This window comes from Rhinopithecus bieti, unplaced genomic scaffold (genome assembly GCF_001698545.2).
Source record: "Rhinopithecus bieti isolate Rb0 unplaced genomic scaffold, ASM169854v2 scaffold_5478, whole genome shotgun sequence".
NCBI lineage: Eukaryota > Metazoa > Chordata > Mammalia > Primates > Cercopithecidae > Rhinopithecus > Rhinopithecus bieti.
The window spans coordinates 2,297,119-2,315,992 of record NW_016805008.1 but is presented as its reverse complement, the minus strand read 5'-3'; the positions used below and the strand labels follow the sequence as shown (position 1 = coordinate 2,315,992).

The following is an 18,874-nucleotide window of genomic DNA, read 5'->3' as shown; positions in this document are numbered from 1 at the left end:
TTTTTTTTTTGTTGAGATGGAGTTTTGCTCTGTCACCCAGGCTGGAGTGCGATGGTGCAATTTCAACTCACTGCAACCTCCGCCTCCTGGGGTTCAAGCGATTCTCCTGTCTAAGCTTCCCCAGTAGCTGGGATTACAGGCACCCGCCACCATGCCTGGCTAATTTTTGTGTTTTTTTAGTAGAGATAGGGTTTCACCATGTTGATCAGGCTGGTCTCGAACTCCTGACCTCAAGTGATCTGCCCGCCTTGGCCTCCCAAAGTGCTCGGATTACAGGCATGAGCCACCTCACCCAGCCCGGGACCTTTTTCTTGTAAAGAGTCCAGTAAGGACAGGAAGGAAGGATTACTAGGACCGAAGTGCAGGGTTTAAGTTAGGGCAGGAGGAGGGACATTTTTTCCTCTGAGATTGTGGAAAAGAAGTTAAGGGTGTTCACATACACCTAAAACTTTTATGAAAGAGGTAGGCTTTATGTGGAGGGTACAGGAAAGATTTGGAACAATCTTTGTGGAGATGGATACAGAAGCTAGTTAGGGACAAGTGAAAAGATTGTCCGGAAGAGTATGAGAACTATGCATATTTCTTGTAGTGTGGATTCAATGGTTATATATAGTTTAAGCATCACTGATCTGAAAATTTGAAATTCAAAATAATCCAAAATTTAAAATTTTTTGAGTGCGATACAACACTACAAGAGGAAAATTCATCTGGTTTATGTGACAGGTTGCAGTCAAAACAGTCAAAACGTTGTTTCATGCACAAAAGTATCTAAAATATTGTATAAAATTACCTTAAGACTGTGTATAAGGTGTATATGAAACATAAGTGATTTTCATGTTCAGACTTGGGTTCCCAAGATAACTAATTATATATATGCAAATATTCCAAAATTCAAAAAGTCCCAAATCTGATTCCCAGACAGACTGTCCTGGGAATCACTTCTGTTTCCAGGCATTTTGGATAAGAGATACTCAACTTGCACAAATTTTAGCAGCCTGGAATTTCTGCAAAGATGGAAAATGATGTCGTTGATCCAAGACTGAGAATTATGAGGATGGCATGGCAGAGCATAGCTGATGTGATAGACTCTTTTTCTCAGACAGAATTGGGAATGGAAGGGAAGTCAAGAGGGTTATAATAAATTCAGAGAAAGAACTGTGGGAAAAGAAGTTTCTATGCGTATGAGGAACATTGATAATAATCCTGAAAGAATTAGAAGAACTATAAATTATAAAGAAGAGAAAAACATTTCAGAGGTGGATAACTTTTAAGAGATGAAAAGACAATGTAAGTTGCTCAAGGTGACTGAACTTGAGCTGCCCCTGGAGTTACAAAGTGAAAGTAGCATGTGATAGAATTAAAGAAGATGAACAGAACTCAAATGGGTGGGAGGAATATATCCAACATTCTTAAGGATATGGTGCACTTTACTAAATATATAGTTAAAACATAACCCATTCATTGACTATGGTAAAACCTTCTAGGTATAGATCTAAGGTAGAAAAGGTGTTCAGTGCAGCTGTCTTTGAATTCTTCCTCTGTCTCCTGCTGTGTTCTTCCAATTATGAGTGAATTTTTGCCTTCACCCTGTTACTGGAGGTCATTACTGTGTCTGTTCTTGCTTATGTATTAACATAAAATGTTTTATTTGGGGCTGGGTGTGGTGGCTCACGCCTGTAACCCTAGCACTTTGGGAGGCAAAGGAGGGCAGATCACTTGAGGTCAGGAGTTCGAAACCAACCTGGCCAACATGGTGAAACCCCATCTCTACTAAAAATACCAACAAATTAGCTGGGAGTGGTGGCGGGTGCCTGTAATCCCAGCTACTCGGGAGGCTGAGGCAGGAGAATTGCTTGAACCCAGGAGGCAGAGGTTGCAGTGAGCCGAGATCGCGCCACTGCACTCCAGCCTGGGTGATAGAGTGAGACTCCGTCTTAAAAAACAAACTATTAATGTCTTTCTACTCAAAATGTAGTTGAGACATCTTTGCTGTGTTTTTCTATAATATCTCAAGTTCTTTTGTAGAAGCAACTCTGATATTAAAATGAAAGAGTATAATTTATAGAACTTATGAAATGGAACTTATAAAATTTTTATTTACTCAAAATTCTGTTTAGTGATGTGATTAATAGTTCAGGTCAAAATCCATTACAATAAAACTAGCACAAAATAATTATCTTCAAGCTAGCACCTAAAATATTACAAACCCAGATAATTTAAGAGAATTGTACATTGTGGAATCCATTTTGCTGTATCAGGAACAAAACTCATCCCAGAGTGATGCAAACACTGGAAGAGAGTATACACTGGAATTTAATATAAAGCATCCAAATACTGTGATAAGCTCCAACAAGTAGTGGAGAAGTAACCACCTTTTGAATGTAGAGTGGACTTGTGGCACTGTTTTGGCTATGAAAGACATGAGCAGTAGGCTCTAGAAGCATCTGTTTATCCTGCCAATCATCAGCATTTTGTTGAGAACCTATAATACTCAAAATCTTGTACAAGGTACTACAGATAAAAACAAATAATTGGGAGTTTATAATTTATTGAAAGAGACCCACATGTCAACATGTAACTATTAGATATTGTGATACATACAATGATAAAGGTAGGTAAAGTATTACAGGGGACTTTTGGTATAAATATGGCTATATAGACTTAGCATTTCCCCATTCTTTTTCTGAAAGTCTTGTAAGAGCAACACAGAAAATGGAAGACAAAAATGGAAACTGAAATTTTAGTCAAACTAGGAAACTGTCCTAGTCTCTTTTGTGATACTATAACAAAACACCAAAGATTGGGTAATTTATAAAGAAAAGAAATTTATTTCTCACAGTTCTGGAGGCTGGGAAGTTCAATATCAAGGTACCAGCATCTTGTCAGGGCCTTCTTGCTGTGTATTCCCATGGCAGAAAGCAAGAGAGTGAAAGAGGGCGAGAGAGAGAGAGAGATTGAACTTGCAGTCTCAAATCCTGTAGTAATTGGCATTAATCCGTTCATGAGAATGGAATCCTCATAACCTAAACACCTCCCTTTAGGCCCAACCTCCCAACACGGTTGCATTGCAGATTAACTTTCCAGTACATGCTTTTGGGGGGACACATTCAAGCCATAGCATAGATGTATATCAGCATATTTCTCAGAGCTGCTCAAAGCAATCGAGATAATGCAGGAGCTCCACAGGAAGAACGGAAGAGAAATCGAAGGAGGAGCCCAGCGATAGCATATCAAAAGAATCAATACAAATACACTTATTGAAGAAGGATACATCTAGAGATGGAAAAGCTATAGCCATTATCTGCAATAGCCAGCAGGCAACAGAAACCCTACTGGACCAACCGTGATTCAGAGAAGTAGAAAATGTGAAATGCACATGAAAGGACTCAAATAAGGCACAATTTGCAGAAGCGGTATTTTTTGTAGAGATCAGAGGAAAAGAAGCTAGGCTTGTGAAAAACACCTTGCCTAGAAATTTACCCTCCACTTACCCTTTCTATAGAAAGCTCTGGGAAAGAGCTGGTCCTGGAAAATCCAACTTTTAGAATGACATGTTTTAAAAAAGCAACTAGTATAGCATCTAAACAGATACATAAAAAAAAAAAAAGATTCCAGTAAAATATCAATAAGAAACCATATAATTATATAACAAATAAAATACTGCAAGAAAAATGTTAAAGAATTCTAGCAAAATATAAATACAAAAAAGGAGCAACTATAGCCATTCCTGATAAAATTTTCAGAAAAGCAGGAATAGAAGAAAACTCTCTCAATTGATAACGGACATTTACAAAACACTTGCAGCTAAAATCTTGCTTATTAGTGAAAGAATCAATGTTCTCCCACTAAGGTCAGGAATGAGGCAAGGGAGTTTCACTCTCACCCTCCAGTTCCACATTGTACAGGAGGTTCTAGATGGTGTGAAAAGAGAGAAAAAGAAAGAAAAGGCACTCAGATTGCAGAAGAAGAGGTAAAAGTTTTTTTTCTTTCAAAATCTGATAGTTTGTGTAGAAAACAGATAATATTTATAGAAAATTACTGAAATGAGCTTTAACAAGGTTGCAGGATACAAAATCAATATATAAAAATTAACTTTCTATATATTAGCAGCAAACAATTGGAAATTGAAATTGAAAAATACCATTTCCAATAGCATTAAAATATATTAACTACTTGGAGATAAATTTGGGAAAAGACATGTAAGACCTGTACAGTGAAAGCTATAGAACACTGCTGAAAACATTAAATAAAACACATAAATGGAGAGAGATTCTATGTCATGAGTTTGAAGAGTCAACATTGCTAAGATATCTATTCTCCCCAGTTAGCATCAATTAAAATTCAAGCAAGCATTTTGATAGAAATTAAAAACTCATTCTAAAATTTATATGGCGTGCAAATAATTTAGAATAACCTTAAAAAAGAACAAAGTTGGAGGAATCATACTACCTAATTTTAATACTCGTAATAAAACTGTAGTTAAGTCAGTGTGGTATTGGTGTAAAAAGAGACAAATATAGCAATGAAATGGAAGAGAGAGTTTAGAAATAGACCCACAAGTATATGGCCAGCTGATTTTCAACTAAGGGACCAAGACGTTTTAAAGAGAGAATAAGAATCTTTTCAACAAATGGAACCAAAACATTTGGATAGTCATATATCCCCCCAAATAATAAACATCTGTTCTTACCTCCTGTCGTATACAACATTATTTTGAAATGGATCATGGAGCTAAATGTAAAAGATAACCTTCTAGAAGAAAATATAGGAAGAAATTTTAGTGACCTGGTATTTGGCATATATTTCTAAAATGTGACACAAAATGCATGAACTATAAAAAGAATTTTTTTAAATTGTACCTCATCAAAATTAATGACTTTTGCTCTTCAGAAGACATTGTTGAGAAATTGAAGTCAAGCTACAGACTGGGAGAAAATATTTGCAAAACAATACCTGACAATGGGCTTGTATCTAGAGTATGGAGAGAACTTTTAAAACTCGGCTGGGCTCAGTGGCTTACGCCTGTAATCCTAGCACTTTGGGAGGCCAAGGCGGGTGGACCACCTGAGGTCGGGAGTTCAAGACCAGCCTGACCAACACGGAGAAACCCCATGTCTGCTAAAAATACAAAATTAGCCGGGCATGGGGGTGCATGCATGTAATCCCAGCCACTTGGGAGGCTGAGGCAGGAGACTCGCTTGAACCTGGGAGGCAGAGGTTGCGGTGAGCCAAGATTGTGCCGTTGCACTTCAGCCTGGGCAACAAGAGCGAAACTCTGTCTCAAAACAAAAACAAAAACAAACACAAAAATAGTAAGAAAACAATGCAGTTAAAAAATAGACACATTTAAGCAGGTACTTAACCAAAGGAGACATGCAGATAGCCAATAAACACATGAAGAGTCAGTTTCATTAATAACTAAGGGAATTGCAAATTAAAACCACAATAAGATAACCACTACACACTCACTACAATGGATAAAGTTAAAATGATTATGCTATGTTGACCTAGGAAAGAGAGCAACCATTAAAAATGCAAAATGGTAAAATGACTTAGGAAAACAGTTTCGCAGGGTTTTTTTTGTTTGTTTTGATTTTTGTTTTTTTGAGATGTGGTCTCACTCTGTTGCCCATGCTGGAGTACAGTGGCACAGTCATAGCTCACAGCAGTCTCAAACTCCTGGCCTCAAGCGATCCTCCTGCCTTGGCCTCCCAAAGGGTTGGGATTATAGGAGTAAGCCTAGTTTGGCAGTTTCTAAAAAGTTAAAGATACACCTATCATATGACCCAGATATTCCACTCCGAGATATTAGTCAAAAGAAATGTAAGCATATGTCCACTTCAAAACTTGTGCTTGTGTGCTTATACTAAGCAGCTTTGTTTGTAATTGCCAAAACCTGGAAGCCATCCAGATGACCATCAAAAGGTGAAAGGACAAATTATGGCGTGCCCATTTGGTGGAAAATTACTTAGTAACAGGAAGGAATGCACTCTTGATTCACACAGCAATATGGATGAGTTTTTAAATAATTCTTCTGAGTGAAAGAAGTAAAACACACAAAAAATTATTGCATACTGTGTGATTTCACTTAATATAAAACTCCGGAAGATGCAGCTAATTGACAGCAAGAGAAAGCAGATCAGTGGTTGCTTAGGAATGGGACAGGGTTGGAAGAGGTGCTGGGGAGACAAGGAACGTTTTGGGGATGATCGGTATGTTAATTATCTTGATTATTATACATATATCAAAAGCTTTCAAATTATATATTTGAATTTTGTGCTGTTACTTGTTTGTCAGCTGTATCTCACTAAAGCTGTAAATTAGAAAAAAAATTAAAATGTACATCAGAAGGAAATTAAAGACACATTTATACATACATTTTTAAAAACTCAATAAAAAAAGTCATTTTTATGCAAGAAGATTCTAAAACAGAAATATAAGGATTTGTGAAGAGATGCTGAGACTGTAGGAGACAATGATATAAAACATAATTTTCAGAACTTAAACAGAAGAAATGAAATCATACAATTGGAAAGAACACAAGGCAAATTATCATTTTGGTAAGGATAGTGGGGATATAGAACACAGATCACAAACTATTACCCATGGGCTAAATCCAGGCCACCCCCTGTTCATTTATGGCCCACAAGCTGCAAATGACTTTTACATTTTTAGATGGTAAAGAGAGAAAGAGGGAGAGGAGAGAGAGAGAGAGAACACACAACAGAGACTGTATGTGACCTGCAAAACTATTTTCTATCTAACCTTTTACAGAAAAAGTTTGCTGTCTCCTGGTGTAGAGGATAAAAGTAAAAAGCAAATAAAAATAATAGAAATTAGGAAAGAATTGCTTACAATTAATTACACAGAAAATGATAATGATGGAAGTAAGAAGGAGACACAATATTTGCACAATTTGAATACCCAGAGAAAACAGAATAATGGAAGAACACATTTTTAAAGATAGAAATCAGGCATGCTTTTCAGGAAAAGGGTAAAACTTGAAGCTACATGTTTGAAATGGTATGCTACACAATAGGGAAAATCTGCCCCCAGAATAGTCAATAGTAAGACATATATTATAATAAAATTACTTGACTGTAAAAAAATATAGATTCCTTTGACCAACAGGTATAAACGTCAAGTCACCTATAGGGACAAAACAGTTCACTTTGGCTTCAAACTTCTTATCTAAAAAAAAAATCAGCTCCACTTGATGAAGTAAAAACTGTAAGATCCTCATGGAAAGGAAGTGTGAACCAAGACTTTTATATTCACTAAATTACTCTTCACATAAAAAGCCTACAGGTAAATAGTTTTAAAAATATATTTAAAAATAGGAAAGAACTGGGAATGGTGGCTCACGCCTATAATCCCAGCACTCCGGGAGGCCGAGGCGGGCGGATCACAAGGTCAAGAGATGGAGACCATCCTGGCCAACATGGTGAGACCCAGTCTCTACTAAAACTACAAAAATTAGCTGGGCATGGAGTTGTGCACCTGTAGTCTCAGCTACTTGGGAGGCTGAGGCAGGAGAATCGCTCAAACCCGGGCGGTGGAGGTTGCAGTGAGGGGAGATTGCACCACTGCACTCCAGCCTGGTGACAGAACAAGACTCCATCTCAAATAAATAAATAAGTAAATAAAATAAAATAAAAATAGGAAAGAACTCAGGAAATATTCTCACGGTCTCTTTTTGAGGAAACTACCAGGGATCAAACTTCAACCAGCAAGAGATGTTTGAAAATTTACAGCAAAGAACTGGATGTAAGCATTGACTGTATTTAATTAAAGCAAAAAGCCTAAAACATATGTGACATTAAACACCAAACTGAGTGTAAATACCCTGGCAATGTAAAAATAATGCAGCTAACCAAAAGGAAAGGCAAGGGTGATAGAAGGGAAAAGTAGTTTGATGTTTGCTTCAACTGTAATAGGAGACCAAGAGGTGTCATTTATTTGATTTCAGCATACTTCTTAGTACTAAGTTAGACACTGGGAAGGATCATACTGTTGATAAATATCAGGGGAAGAAAAGGGGAAAGAGAAAATAAACAAATTTTGCCACTGTTCAGAGTAGGAAATACATAGATCCTGTCTAAAGATGGAGAAAACTAAAAATATTATATAAAGTTATCACCATAATGGAGGTCACCAGAAAAAGAGAAAATACTATGTATCATTAAAAACTTAAATTACAAAAGTAAAGGGTAAAATAAAATGGTTGAACCAATATCAAACATGTATATGATGTCAATAAAGCAATAATTACAAGTCATATGTGAAAAAAAGAGACAATCATACCAGTAATAGGAAACTTTAACTTACTCTCAACTCAGGGATACCTAAACAATCAATAATAATAATAAGAGCAATATACATATAATTTTATCTATCTATCTATCTATCTATCTATCTATCTATCTATCTATCTATCTATCTATCTAAACTCTGCACTCTCAAAATAGACTATGTATTTCTCTTCAAGTACTCTTGGAATAATCACAGGATGACTATATGCTAGGCCACCAAAAAGCCTGGCAGAGACAATTTAGCAGTGTCTATCCAAATTATAAATGCATGTACCTTTTGACCCAGAAATTTCACTTTTGGAAATTCATTATATGGACATATTCACCCAAATGTGAAATTACCTATTTACTAGGTTGGTCACTGCAAAATTGTTTGTATAGTAAAAGATTGAGAAGATCCAAATGTCAATCAACAGACCTGGTTAAATACATTTTTTTTGCAACAATACACTGGAATACAACAATACAGCTGTAAAAGAGAATAAGAAGCTCTTTATATACTAAAGAGAAAGACCTCTAGGAGATATCGTTAAATAAAAAGGCATGATACAGACCGTGTGTATAATATACTACCATCTTTCCCTGCCACAAAAAGCGAGAAAAATATATATACACACACACACGCACACACACACACATATATATGCTTATATATATGAAATATAAACAAATCTCCAGAAACATTAAACAAGATGGTGGTATCAGTGGTCACATGTTAATGGAATATGAATTAGACAAGTGGAGATTGAAGTAGTAAAGAGGCTTCATTTTAATATACTTCTAAAAATGTGTTGTCACATGTGACTACATTACCTCTGTAAACATGTAGAGAGAAACAATGTCATGAGGGCATAGAAGATAAAGCAATTAATTATCCCTTGGGGAATTGGAGGAGCCCTTCAGGATAGTTATCTGAACTGAGACTTGAAGGATGAGTGGAATTTGACAAATGGACAAGTTTGGAAAAGTCATTTCAGGCCAAAGTATGGAAACATGAAAATAAGCCTGAGGAATAGTAAATGTGATTGGGCACTGACTGCATTATGGACTCAAGAGTCCATTGAAGCTGATGCCCAGAGCTCTGAATTAGACAGTGCTGCTGCCTAAGGTCAGGATTCCTTCCAGACCCGGGACCCTGTAGGTGGGGAACAGAGAGTCTTGAGAGAAAAGAGACAAGGACGGTGGAGGCTGGACACAAGACTCAGTTCAACAGAGCAGTGCCTTGTTCAAAGACATTTGATCCGTAATGCTTCAACAAACCATTGGATTTTCTTGCACTGTCTTGTCACTACTAATCAGAACATTATTGCAGTATATCTAAACTTAAATGCACTCCTGGAACAATTATTCATGAGGGTTTGCTCTCTTGACCTTTCTTTAAGAAATGGAGAATGCTGAATTATTACCCTATGCCAACTGAAGGTTATTTTTACTTACATTTGCCTTAATGGTTTGTTTTCCCGTAAAGCCTCAATTTATACCAGTGGACGAAATCACTGTCACTTCCACCTGCTTAACTTCAGCAAATAAGGTGAGTAATTAATGTAGGATTAAGCAATTTATGTCATGTTTTAACCATGTGAAGGATAAGCCTTATCGAGGGCCAACAGTCTTCATGTTTTATGAGGTTCACACAGTGAAGCACTAATAGATTTTAACTGCCATTTTATTCTTGTTAGAGTGATACATGTTTATTAGGGATAAGTTAGAAAATAAAACATAAACAAAATTTAAATCACCCATTATCTTCCTTCCTGTACATAGTAACCTTTTAAAATGATGTATTTCTTTCCAATACTTTCTTGGGATATCTACATACATACTTTTTGTCTACGGATGTGTATTTCCCTAGAAATATGTTGTATGTATAGTTCCTGTATCATTTCTTGTGTTTGCTAAATGTCATATTACATTATATTCCTCAGATGTCTGTTCTTACGTAGAATTTAAAATTTAGAGAGGAACATTTTTGAGCCTTTAGTTAGAGCTTCTCAGTTATATCAGTCACACACAAAAATGTGGAACTCTTTATAATTTTAATTATTCACATTTCTTAACAGGCAGATGATGGGATTTATAAACTCAGACAACCTTTAAATAAATAGATTTCTGATATACATAATGTATTTTGTATCTTTGGCATTTCTTTACTATTCACTTTAAATATTGGAACAGTTGTTTCCATCCTGTCTTTTTAGTTTATGTGTGTGTGTTTTTAATTTGCACCTTCTGCTACTATATCAAGGAATCAGAGACCAATGAACCCAGTAATGAGTTGGAGCTAGTATAGTCTTATAATCCAGCTCCCTCCTTTTATAGTAATTTATCTAAGATCACCACATATCTGAATTACAAAACCAGAGTTAGAACCTACCCGTTTTATAATAAATCATCACCAGAGTCTGACAGCAAGATGAAGAAAGGGATTCTTCTGGAGTGGAGAGCTGTAAAAATCACCTGCAAGTAACTTGCCATAGGAAATAGATTGTAACATGTCATTGTAAGTCCTCTGTAATAATAACATTGTCTCGTGCCTTGAGATTTGACTTAGCTATGAACAAACTAGTATACTCAACTGTATCATAACTTTACAAAATGGTGGTGGTTTATGTGAAGGAAAATGGGAGCTAAAGAGTTTCACTGAGCCCTCAGCACTGTTGCTGAGAGGGTTACTTGACTAGTGGACACTAAGGCTATGGAGGATAATGATATGCTTAGAATAACTAGAATGTCACTCGGTCCTCTGCCCTCAACTCCTCTCCTTCTAATAGTTATTTTTGGTTTCTTACAAAAGAGAATAGGCTCTAACGAGCAGGCACATGTATTCTAGATCTCTTAGCAAATGTATCCTTCATTGACTGCAGTAGCAGCTAGCAAGGGGCAGGAAGCAGGATGTGAATGTGGATAGGGATGAGGACCAGCCTTGTTTGCAGCAGGGAGCCAAAGGCAAGTGAACCTCTATTGGAATGAAGTCAGAATACACGGTGTGTTCTCAATTGCTGGGCTTTTTTATCCTCAAAATCAGATTTCTTGACCCAGCACAACTTTGCAGCTATTTAGGAATCAAATTCTTAATAAGCCATTGTGGCATTACACATTTGCTAAAGTTTCTAAACTTTTGATTTTTAAACTTTTTATTAGTAATAAGAAATACCTATTATAATGAGGTTATGAGAGAAGTGGTGATTAATTATAAATAAACTATCTACCAAAAAATAAAAACATGTTCTTTGTTATTTAAGGAAAATACCAAAACCCAGAAAATCAGGCTTTTGGGCGATGACTTGAAGCATGAATCTCTTTCATCCTTTGAGCTTTCAGTGAGCCATAGAGGACAGAAAAGAAACACAGAAGAGACAGACTCTGATGTAGAGTATATTTCAGAAACGAAAATTATGAAAAAGTCTATGGAGGAGAAAATGAACTCTCAACAGCAGAGACTTCCAGTAGCTCTGCCAGAAAATGTCAAACTAGCTGAGAGATCCCAGGTATTATCATTGTTTCTTGTTCACAAAACAATTCACTTATTCTGGAAATAGCATTCGGTCAAGGTTTTGCTTCATCTTCACATTTTAAGACACTCTAATTATAAAATATACATTGCAATCCCTGGACAAGGTCCCAATTTCTAATTTTTTTTTTCTGTATTCTCTGTTTTGAAAGGAAAGTCAGATTGCTAATATTACCAGTGTCTGGAGAGCTCAACCAACTGAAGAGCCCCTGAAGAATGCCCAGGTGGGAAAAGGCTTTTAAATTTGTATTTAAGGGAGAAATATTCATATAGGATAAACCTTTAATCTTTAAGTTTTGCATTCAATGCTTTATAGGAAAAATACTTAGCTAAATCATACATATTGTTACCCTGTAATCAAGGTTCTGAAAAAACAAGGATATAATGTATTACTAAGTGTTGAGAGTCATGTTAACAAATGCACCACTCTAGAATTTTCATGTGTACAGATGAGTTTATTTCTTTGAAAAGAATCACAACACATTTATTCTTACAGAGTTGCCATTATTTAGTTCTTTTTTTTTTTTTTTTTTGAGGATTTGCCCTCAGATTCAGTTTATAACAATATTAATGCCTACAATTAAATGGGCATTTACCCTGTGCTAGGTTCAGTGCTGAATGATTATAGACATCATCTCAATAACTTTCATTTTATATCTTTTTAAGCCAAAATTTACTGCCTAGTTTATCTACCTTGTCCATCACATTTGACTTCTAATGCCCTTTTACTATTTCCACAAATTAAATTCAACCTTAAAGAGTAGATATTGTTCACCATAGGAAATATTCAAATGAACTGCTATAGGCTCTGAAAGCCATAAACTTACTTAATTAGCAAATATCTGCTGAGTTCTACCCAGTGTAAGACATTGCATTAGTCATGGTGGAAGGCAAGATATTTTATGCATGATCCTTTCCAAAAGAATTATTTTGAATAGTAGTTACATTATAGAAATCTCTCACACATTCCTTATAATATCTTTGGCAAATGGTATACAGACTCTCTGAAAATCTTTGGTAAAAATCCTTACTTCCTAAGGCAGCCTTTCCGTAATACCATTTTTTGGGTAGCTCATCCTCTTAAAGTATTTCAAGTCCATTTTCCTATAATTTTGAAATTTTTGCCCAAATCTTTTCTTGAGACTATATGAGCCAAGCTGAATCTGTTTACAACCTACAGAATTTCAAGTTTTTTGTTGATTTGAATTATGTATTGTACTTGAATGTAACGTTTTATATATTCAGCAGATATTCAACCCTTGCTGTGTTCAAACTCCTGCATGTTATCACTTTATAATCATATCTCTTTTAACTCAGAATTCCAGAAAGACTGATTAGCTGTACAATTTCAAGATTTAGGATTTGTCAGTTTATTGTATAGATATGTTACATGCTCTAAAAACATACAGTCCATTGAGAAGTTGAGAGTGTGTCCAAGTGTTAGAAAAAAACATTTTAGACATTACATACAGGGACTCAGTATGCACGTGCATGTGTGTGTGCATAAACATATAGTATGTAAAGCTATATGAAGCAATATATACACACTTCATGTAGATATATATACTTATACCAGTATATACTTTGATGTGTCTGTATATATATAATTTTACTATGTGCCATTCAGTATGCCAGTCACAGGAGATTTGGGAATAAAACCACATATGGTTTCTGCCACCACCAAACTTACATTCTAGTGATAGAGACAGACACCCAATAATTACAGAGACAAATGTCAACTGCTACTATGGCAGTTTTTATGACACAGTAGCATGAGTGTTTATAATAAGGGTTTTTGATTCTGGTAGGACAGGAACATCTTCCCAGAAAATATGGTAACTAGCCTTTTAGGATTGAAATGTAATTACATTGGTAAAAGGGGAGGAAAAGCACTTCTAAGCAATGGAAAAAGAGGAAACATGGTGAATATGAAGAACTTTAAAAAGACAAGTAATCTATGGCAGGGAAAAGAGATGGAAAGGGACTGTGGTGTGAAGGAGTAGGGCAGGTCCTATAGGCTACCCATAAGGGGTTTTGCATTTATCCTGTAAGTAATGGGAAACCATTGAAGAGTTTCAAGCAGGGAAGTGACATGACCAGAGTTTTCTTTAGTGAAGATTGCTTTGGCTGAGTGTAGAAGAAAGGTTAGTAGAGAGCAGAGTTGTTGGGAAAGACAGTCTGAGGGGTATAGCATTTTGGCCTCCACCTTGCTGCATAAGAATGGACTTTGAGCCTGGGACTGTTTCTTACCAAGAGATGAAGACCACACATGGCCTATTCTGGGTTTATTGCCTTGTATGGAAATATCTTTCTCTGTTGCAAGTCCAGTGTATGCTCTTTTGTTCTACTTAAATGTATGTGTCACATGAAACCTTGGTCAACCCCACTGCTATATCTATCTTCCTTAGGGAGGGAACACAGCATCTTTCTCCTGTAGCATGAGAAGAGTGCATGTAGCCAATTGCCCAGCATTGGCTGATGGGGGAGCCTGCTGGGCATGGGGGACTGATACACACTTCTGAGGCTGATCTTGATCTTCTCTATGTTAGTAAAGCATTGTTCCATGTAGTGCCTGACTGCATTGTGTTTTCTTTGGCAACTCCAATAAGCAATATACTATAGGCAGAAGTTTTGAGACTCCTCCTCTGAAACTGATAACCAGTACATGGTGTTTCTGTTTCACAGATAATGCTTAACAAAAGTGAATGTGGACAGAGCAGTTAGGAGACTTGACTATGCTCTGATGGAGAGATCACAGTGGTGTAGGCTAGGATGATGGTGATGGAGGAGGTAACACTGCCCTTTCCTGGGGTCTGTCTTTATTGGATATAGAGGATCATGTAGAGGAAAACGGCAGAATGACTACAGAATTTTGAGCTCTTTCACCAGGTTGAATGGTGATTCCATTAATTGAAATTGGTCATTGTAGAAGGTGACTGGGCTTCTGGAGAACAGCATGAGTTCAGCTTACATAGTTTGAGACTTACAAGAGGATGTGCCAAGTGAAAAGTCATAAACATGAGTCTGGATTTCAGAGGTGAGGTTTAAATAGGAGACAGTCTTGTGAGGTATTTACATGCCTGAGGATGAATGAGGTTGAATGGGTAAGAAGAGAAGAAGGACTAGACAGAAACTTGCGGAATTTTAGCATTTTGTGGCTAGCTACGAGAGTACAGGTGTGCACAGATGATTGTGAAGGAATTGCCAGAGCAGTAAGAGAAGAAACCAGGAATTTACTATTTCATTAAAACCAAAATGGAGGAAAAGGGTGATTTGAAGAGAGACTGTCACGAAGGCTAAATTCTGTTGAGAAGCCATCTCAGCTGGCCAAAGACCTAAAAATTGTCTGTTGACTTAATGATTTAGAGGTAAGAGGGATGATCTCAGGAATATTTTTGTTGTTGGAGTAGAAAGGGTAGAAACCAGATTATAGATTCATGCAAAAGTAATTGCTGTTTTTGCCATTAAAAGTAATGAATTTACCGCTAAGTGGAAGATGAAGAAATGGAGACAGATTGCATATCAGTTCTTAGAAAAATAAGCTAATTTCCCAGGCATGGTGGTGGGCACCTGTAATCTCATCTGCTCAGGAGACTGAGGTAGGATAATCGCTTGAAACTGGAAGGCAGAGGTTGCTGTGAGCCAAGATCGCACTACTGCACTCCAGCCTGGGTGACAGAGCGAGACTCTGTCTCAAACAAACAAACAAACAAACAAACAAATAGAAAGATAAGCTAATTTCATTCCAGAAGACATTATATATTTAAGAAAATCTAGAAAACCCCATTTTCTCCTGGATAAATCAGGAGATTGTGAAATTCTTTATAAGCACTTGAAAAATTAATTTAATCAGGTTTTAAACTGTAATTGAAACAACATTTGATTACTCAAGGATTATTTGTAGTAAATTTCTAACATCCTGTTCAATAAACACACTAGGCATTACCACTAACAGAGAAGGTTCAGAAAATATAATTAATTTTAATATTAACCTAAGCAGCATGGAATTAGGAAGGCAGATATGCTCTGAGTAAATCTTACCACGTGCTTATCATATGCAAAGATCAGAAATTGAATTTTCGCTATATATCCTACAAAAGTCTACAGTATGTAGAGGCAGAATGAAGAGTGAAGATAGCTTAATGGTACCATTGATTGCAACTAATCCTTGTATTTTTTTTTGTTAATTCCTTGTTATAGGCTGCTTTTTGGGAAATGAAAAAGAAGCAGAGTCTGAACTTTGTAGAGGAATGTAAGGTATTGATTGAAGATGACAACAGCAAGAGTGATTCAGATATTATCCTGGTGAGATAAACTACACACTAAATGACACCTTGAGATTTTCATATTCACAAAGATTAGAGGGATCTGTTAGTGCCTCAAAGTAATGGAAACATTTAGTTGGATAACCTAGTTTTTCGATGAAGAAATAAGACTCAGAAAAGTTTAAGTTACTTGCTCAAGGCTACATAAACTAGTAGAGATACATTTGGAACTTACGCATCTCCACCCCCAATCCACGGCCCCTTTCTGTTTTAGTTATCAGGCTAAGAAAGCCTTAATATATATGTAAATATACAAAAATTTACAAAAGTTATATGTATAACTTGAAGATCATTGTGAAAACTCATTCCCAAATCTGAAGAATATGATCCTTTCTATAATTTATAATTTGGACTCTCACCAGAAGGTTTAATTCTGAATTGACTTAAGTTAGGCAGAGAAAAGTCTATTCAAGGATTATGGGCATGCTCTCCATTTTCTCCTTTAAATAATGTGTTCCTATTTCTAACTTGATATTTGGTATCAAGGAGTACATGTCTGGGCTCCTGTAGAATCGAGTTGCTTTGCCTTCACTAAACCAAACGTAAAAAGCCCTTGGTGTTCAGGAAGAAATGATTCAATGACTTACTATATGAGAAATGTTTCATCTGTGAAGGCATGGTGTTCATTATGTTATATAGTGTCCTTTCTGTTAAAAAACTCACTAAAAGTAATTGACACATGAGAATTTAATGTCAGGGAAAAAATCTGTTTGATATTTTCTTTTATCTGAATATAAATTTTATTACTCACTATAGTTTCCTTTTTACCTTGATTGCCAAGAAGCTTGTAGCTAAACTTGAACCTGCATAAGAGCAACTACAGTAGCCTAGATGGTTCTGTTTTTGACATGATAAGTGAGAGTATTTAGAAAAGGACATGGCCTCTTTGGACATGGCTTTAGGGTAAGGTCCCTCAAAATGCTATATAGAATTGTGGATTAGGTTTAAATTGCACTTGTGCCAATGAGAGACATATCATTTCTTCTGACTTTAGCTTAATTTATGATAATGTCCTTCACCAGAAAATTATTGTCACAAGGTACATGACATAACTATAACAAAGGTTTTATTTAAAAGTTGTTTCATTTTGGAAAATTTTAAACATAGTGCAACCATAGGAAATGTGCCCATTTCCCGGCTCCAGTGGTTATCAACTCATAGCCATTGTTGTTTCATCCATATCCCCTCCCTGCCCCCATTACTCCCAGACATCATATCATTTCATCCATAAATTGTAGTCATTTGAAGAAGCCATTTGAAGGGATGTTAAAAAGGTATAGACATGATTTGTGAATGGGAACAGAAATAGCCTCACTATTAACGATAAAGAACAACTAAATGAAAAAAGTAAACACCAAAGTATTTTCAAAAGGAAAAGGGTCAAAATTTAATCAGAGGCTAGAAAGAAAGACAAAACTGCAACTGGTGTTATAAATAATGCCACCTCTCTTGACCTCTTCAAAGCAAAATGTAATATAGTTGTACCTGTGAATATTACTATTCAACACTTGCTTTTCAGAAGCTTCAAAGTCTGTGTGAGTTTTCATGTAGCCTTTACTTTGTCACCTCTCTCAGCTTTGCACAGAGCTTTTGGCAAGTGCCTTTTCATGAATTAGAGATGGCGTTTATATTTAAAATATTGTCTTTTTAGGTAATAGTTCTCAAGTTCTTATATTACTGTGTGTAGCTATGTGGTATGATTTGTGTCTCTGTGATCCTAGCAGGATGTCTGTTTTCATACTCATGGTGTCTAATTAACTTGGATAAACATGTATTATCCAGAGATGCACATTAATTTCTGTTTGGCTGGAGTCGCAATAATTCAAGTAGGAAATAATTGTTCCTCAATGTTGTCTGTCTGTACTTTCTTAAACCTAGAAATTAAAAAAAGATCGTCCCATCCCCCGTGCTCCTTCCTAGTTATCTTCTAATTATAGCATGTATCTGTGTGCATGTGTGAGTGTGTGTGTGCCCCTGTGTCCATTAAATTTCAAGAAGGAAGGCACTCAGTGCTAACAGTGGTGCTGCAGGAGGTTGTCACTTAAGAAAGAATAAATAGCTACCACAAAAGACTCCCTCCCCTGACCCCCAAATGTGGCATTTATTATTTTGGCAAATTTACTGGATGTGGGACCCAGGGTCTTATTTTAGGTATAAGAAACTAAGAAAACTAAGAAATATGATATATTCAGCACACCAAAGAAACTTCATCTCACAGGGATGACTTCACGTTGTCCAAATTCATGAAACTGTTGTATTATAGCATAATATCAGTTTAGTTATTTAAAAGATAAATACAGCCTCAGTTCAATTGGAAGGCACATATTGACTTAAGCTATGCATTCTGTCCCATTATGCCCATCTGCATGGGCTGGCCAATTATAATCTGACAGTTGCTGGTGAGCTGGGTGCCTGAATATTTAAAAGGCGTCCAGCTAAGACAGCCTGCTGTGTCCACCTCCCCAAGAGACATGACGGAGATGATGTTACCAATGCAACTCTAATACTAAAAGAGCGCTGACTCTGGGAACCTTTCCCTTATCCCAGCCTGTGCTCCTATAACTGTGTCTTTTTCATGCTTTCAGGAGAATAATTCCATTCTGACTGGCAGATTTGTTTTTGCTATGTTAATAAAATTAATAAATGTCTATCAGTCTGCCTTTTGAATTTTTTTTTTTTTTCATATTAAGGCACTTTAGTTTTCTTTTTTTTTTTTTTTTTTTTTT

General features: G+C 36.2%; 1 protein-coding gene across 1 annotated transcript in view; it reads left to right on the top strand.

The window, feature by feature from the left end:
- Positions 1-18,874, top strand: part of MORC1 (MORC family CW-type zinc finger 1) — a 183,569-nt gene that overhangs the window by 115,131 nt on the left and 49,564 nt on the right. The window contains 4 exon segments of the mRNA XM_017870879.1: positions 9,781-9,843; positions 11,555-11,800; positions 11,976-12,047; positions 16,024-16,128. Coding sequence (XP_017726368.1) covers positions 9,781-9,843; positions 11,555-11,800; positions 11,976-12,047; positions 16,024-16,128 — 486 coding nt within the window.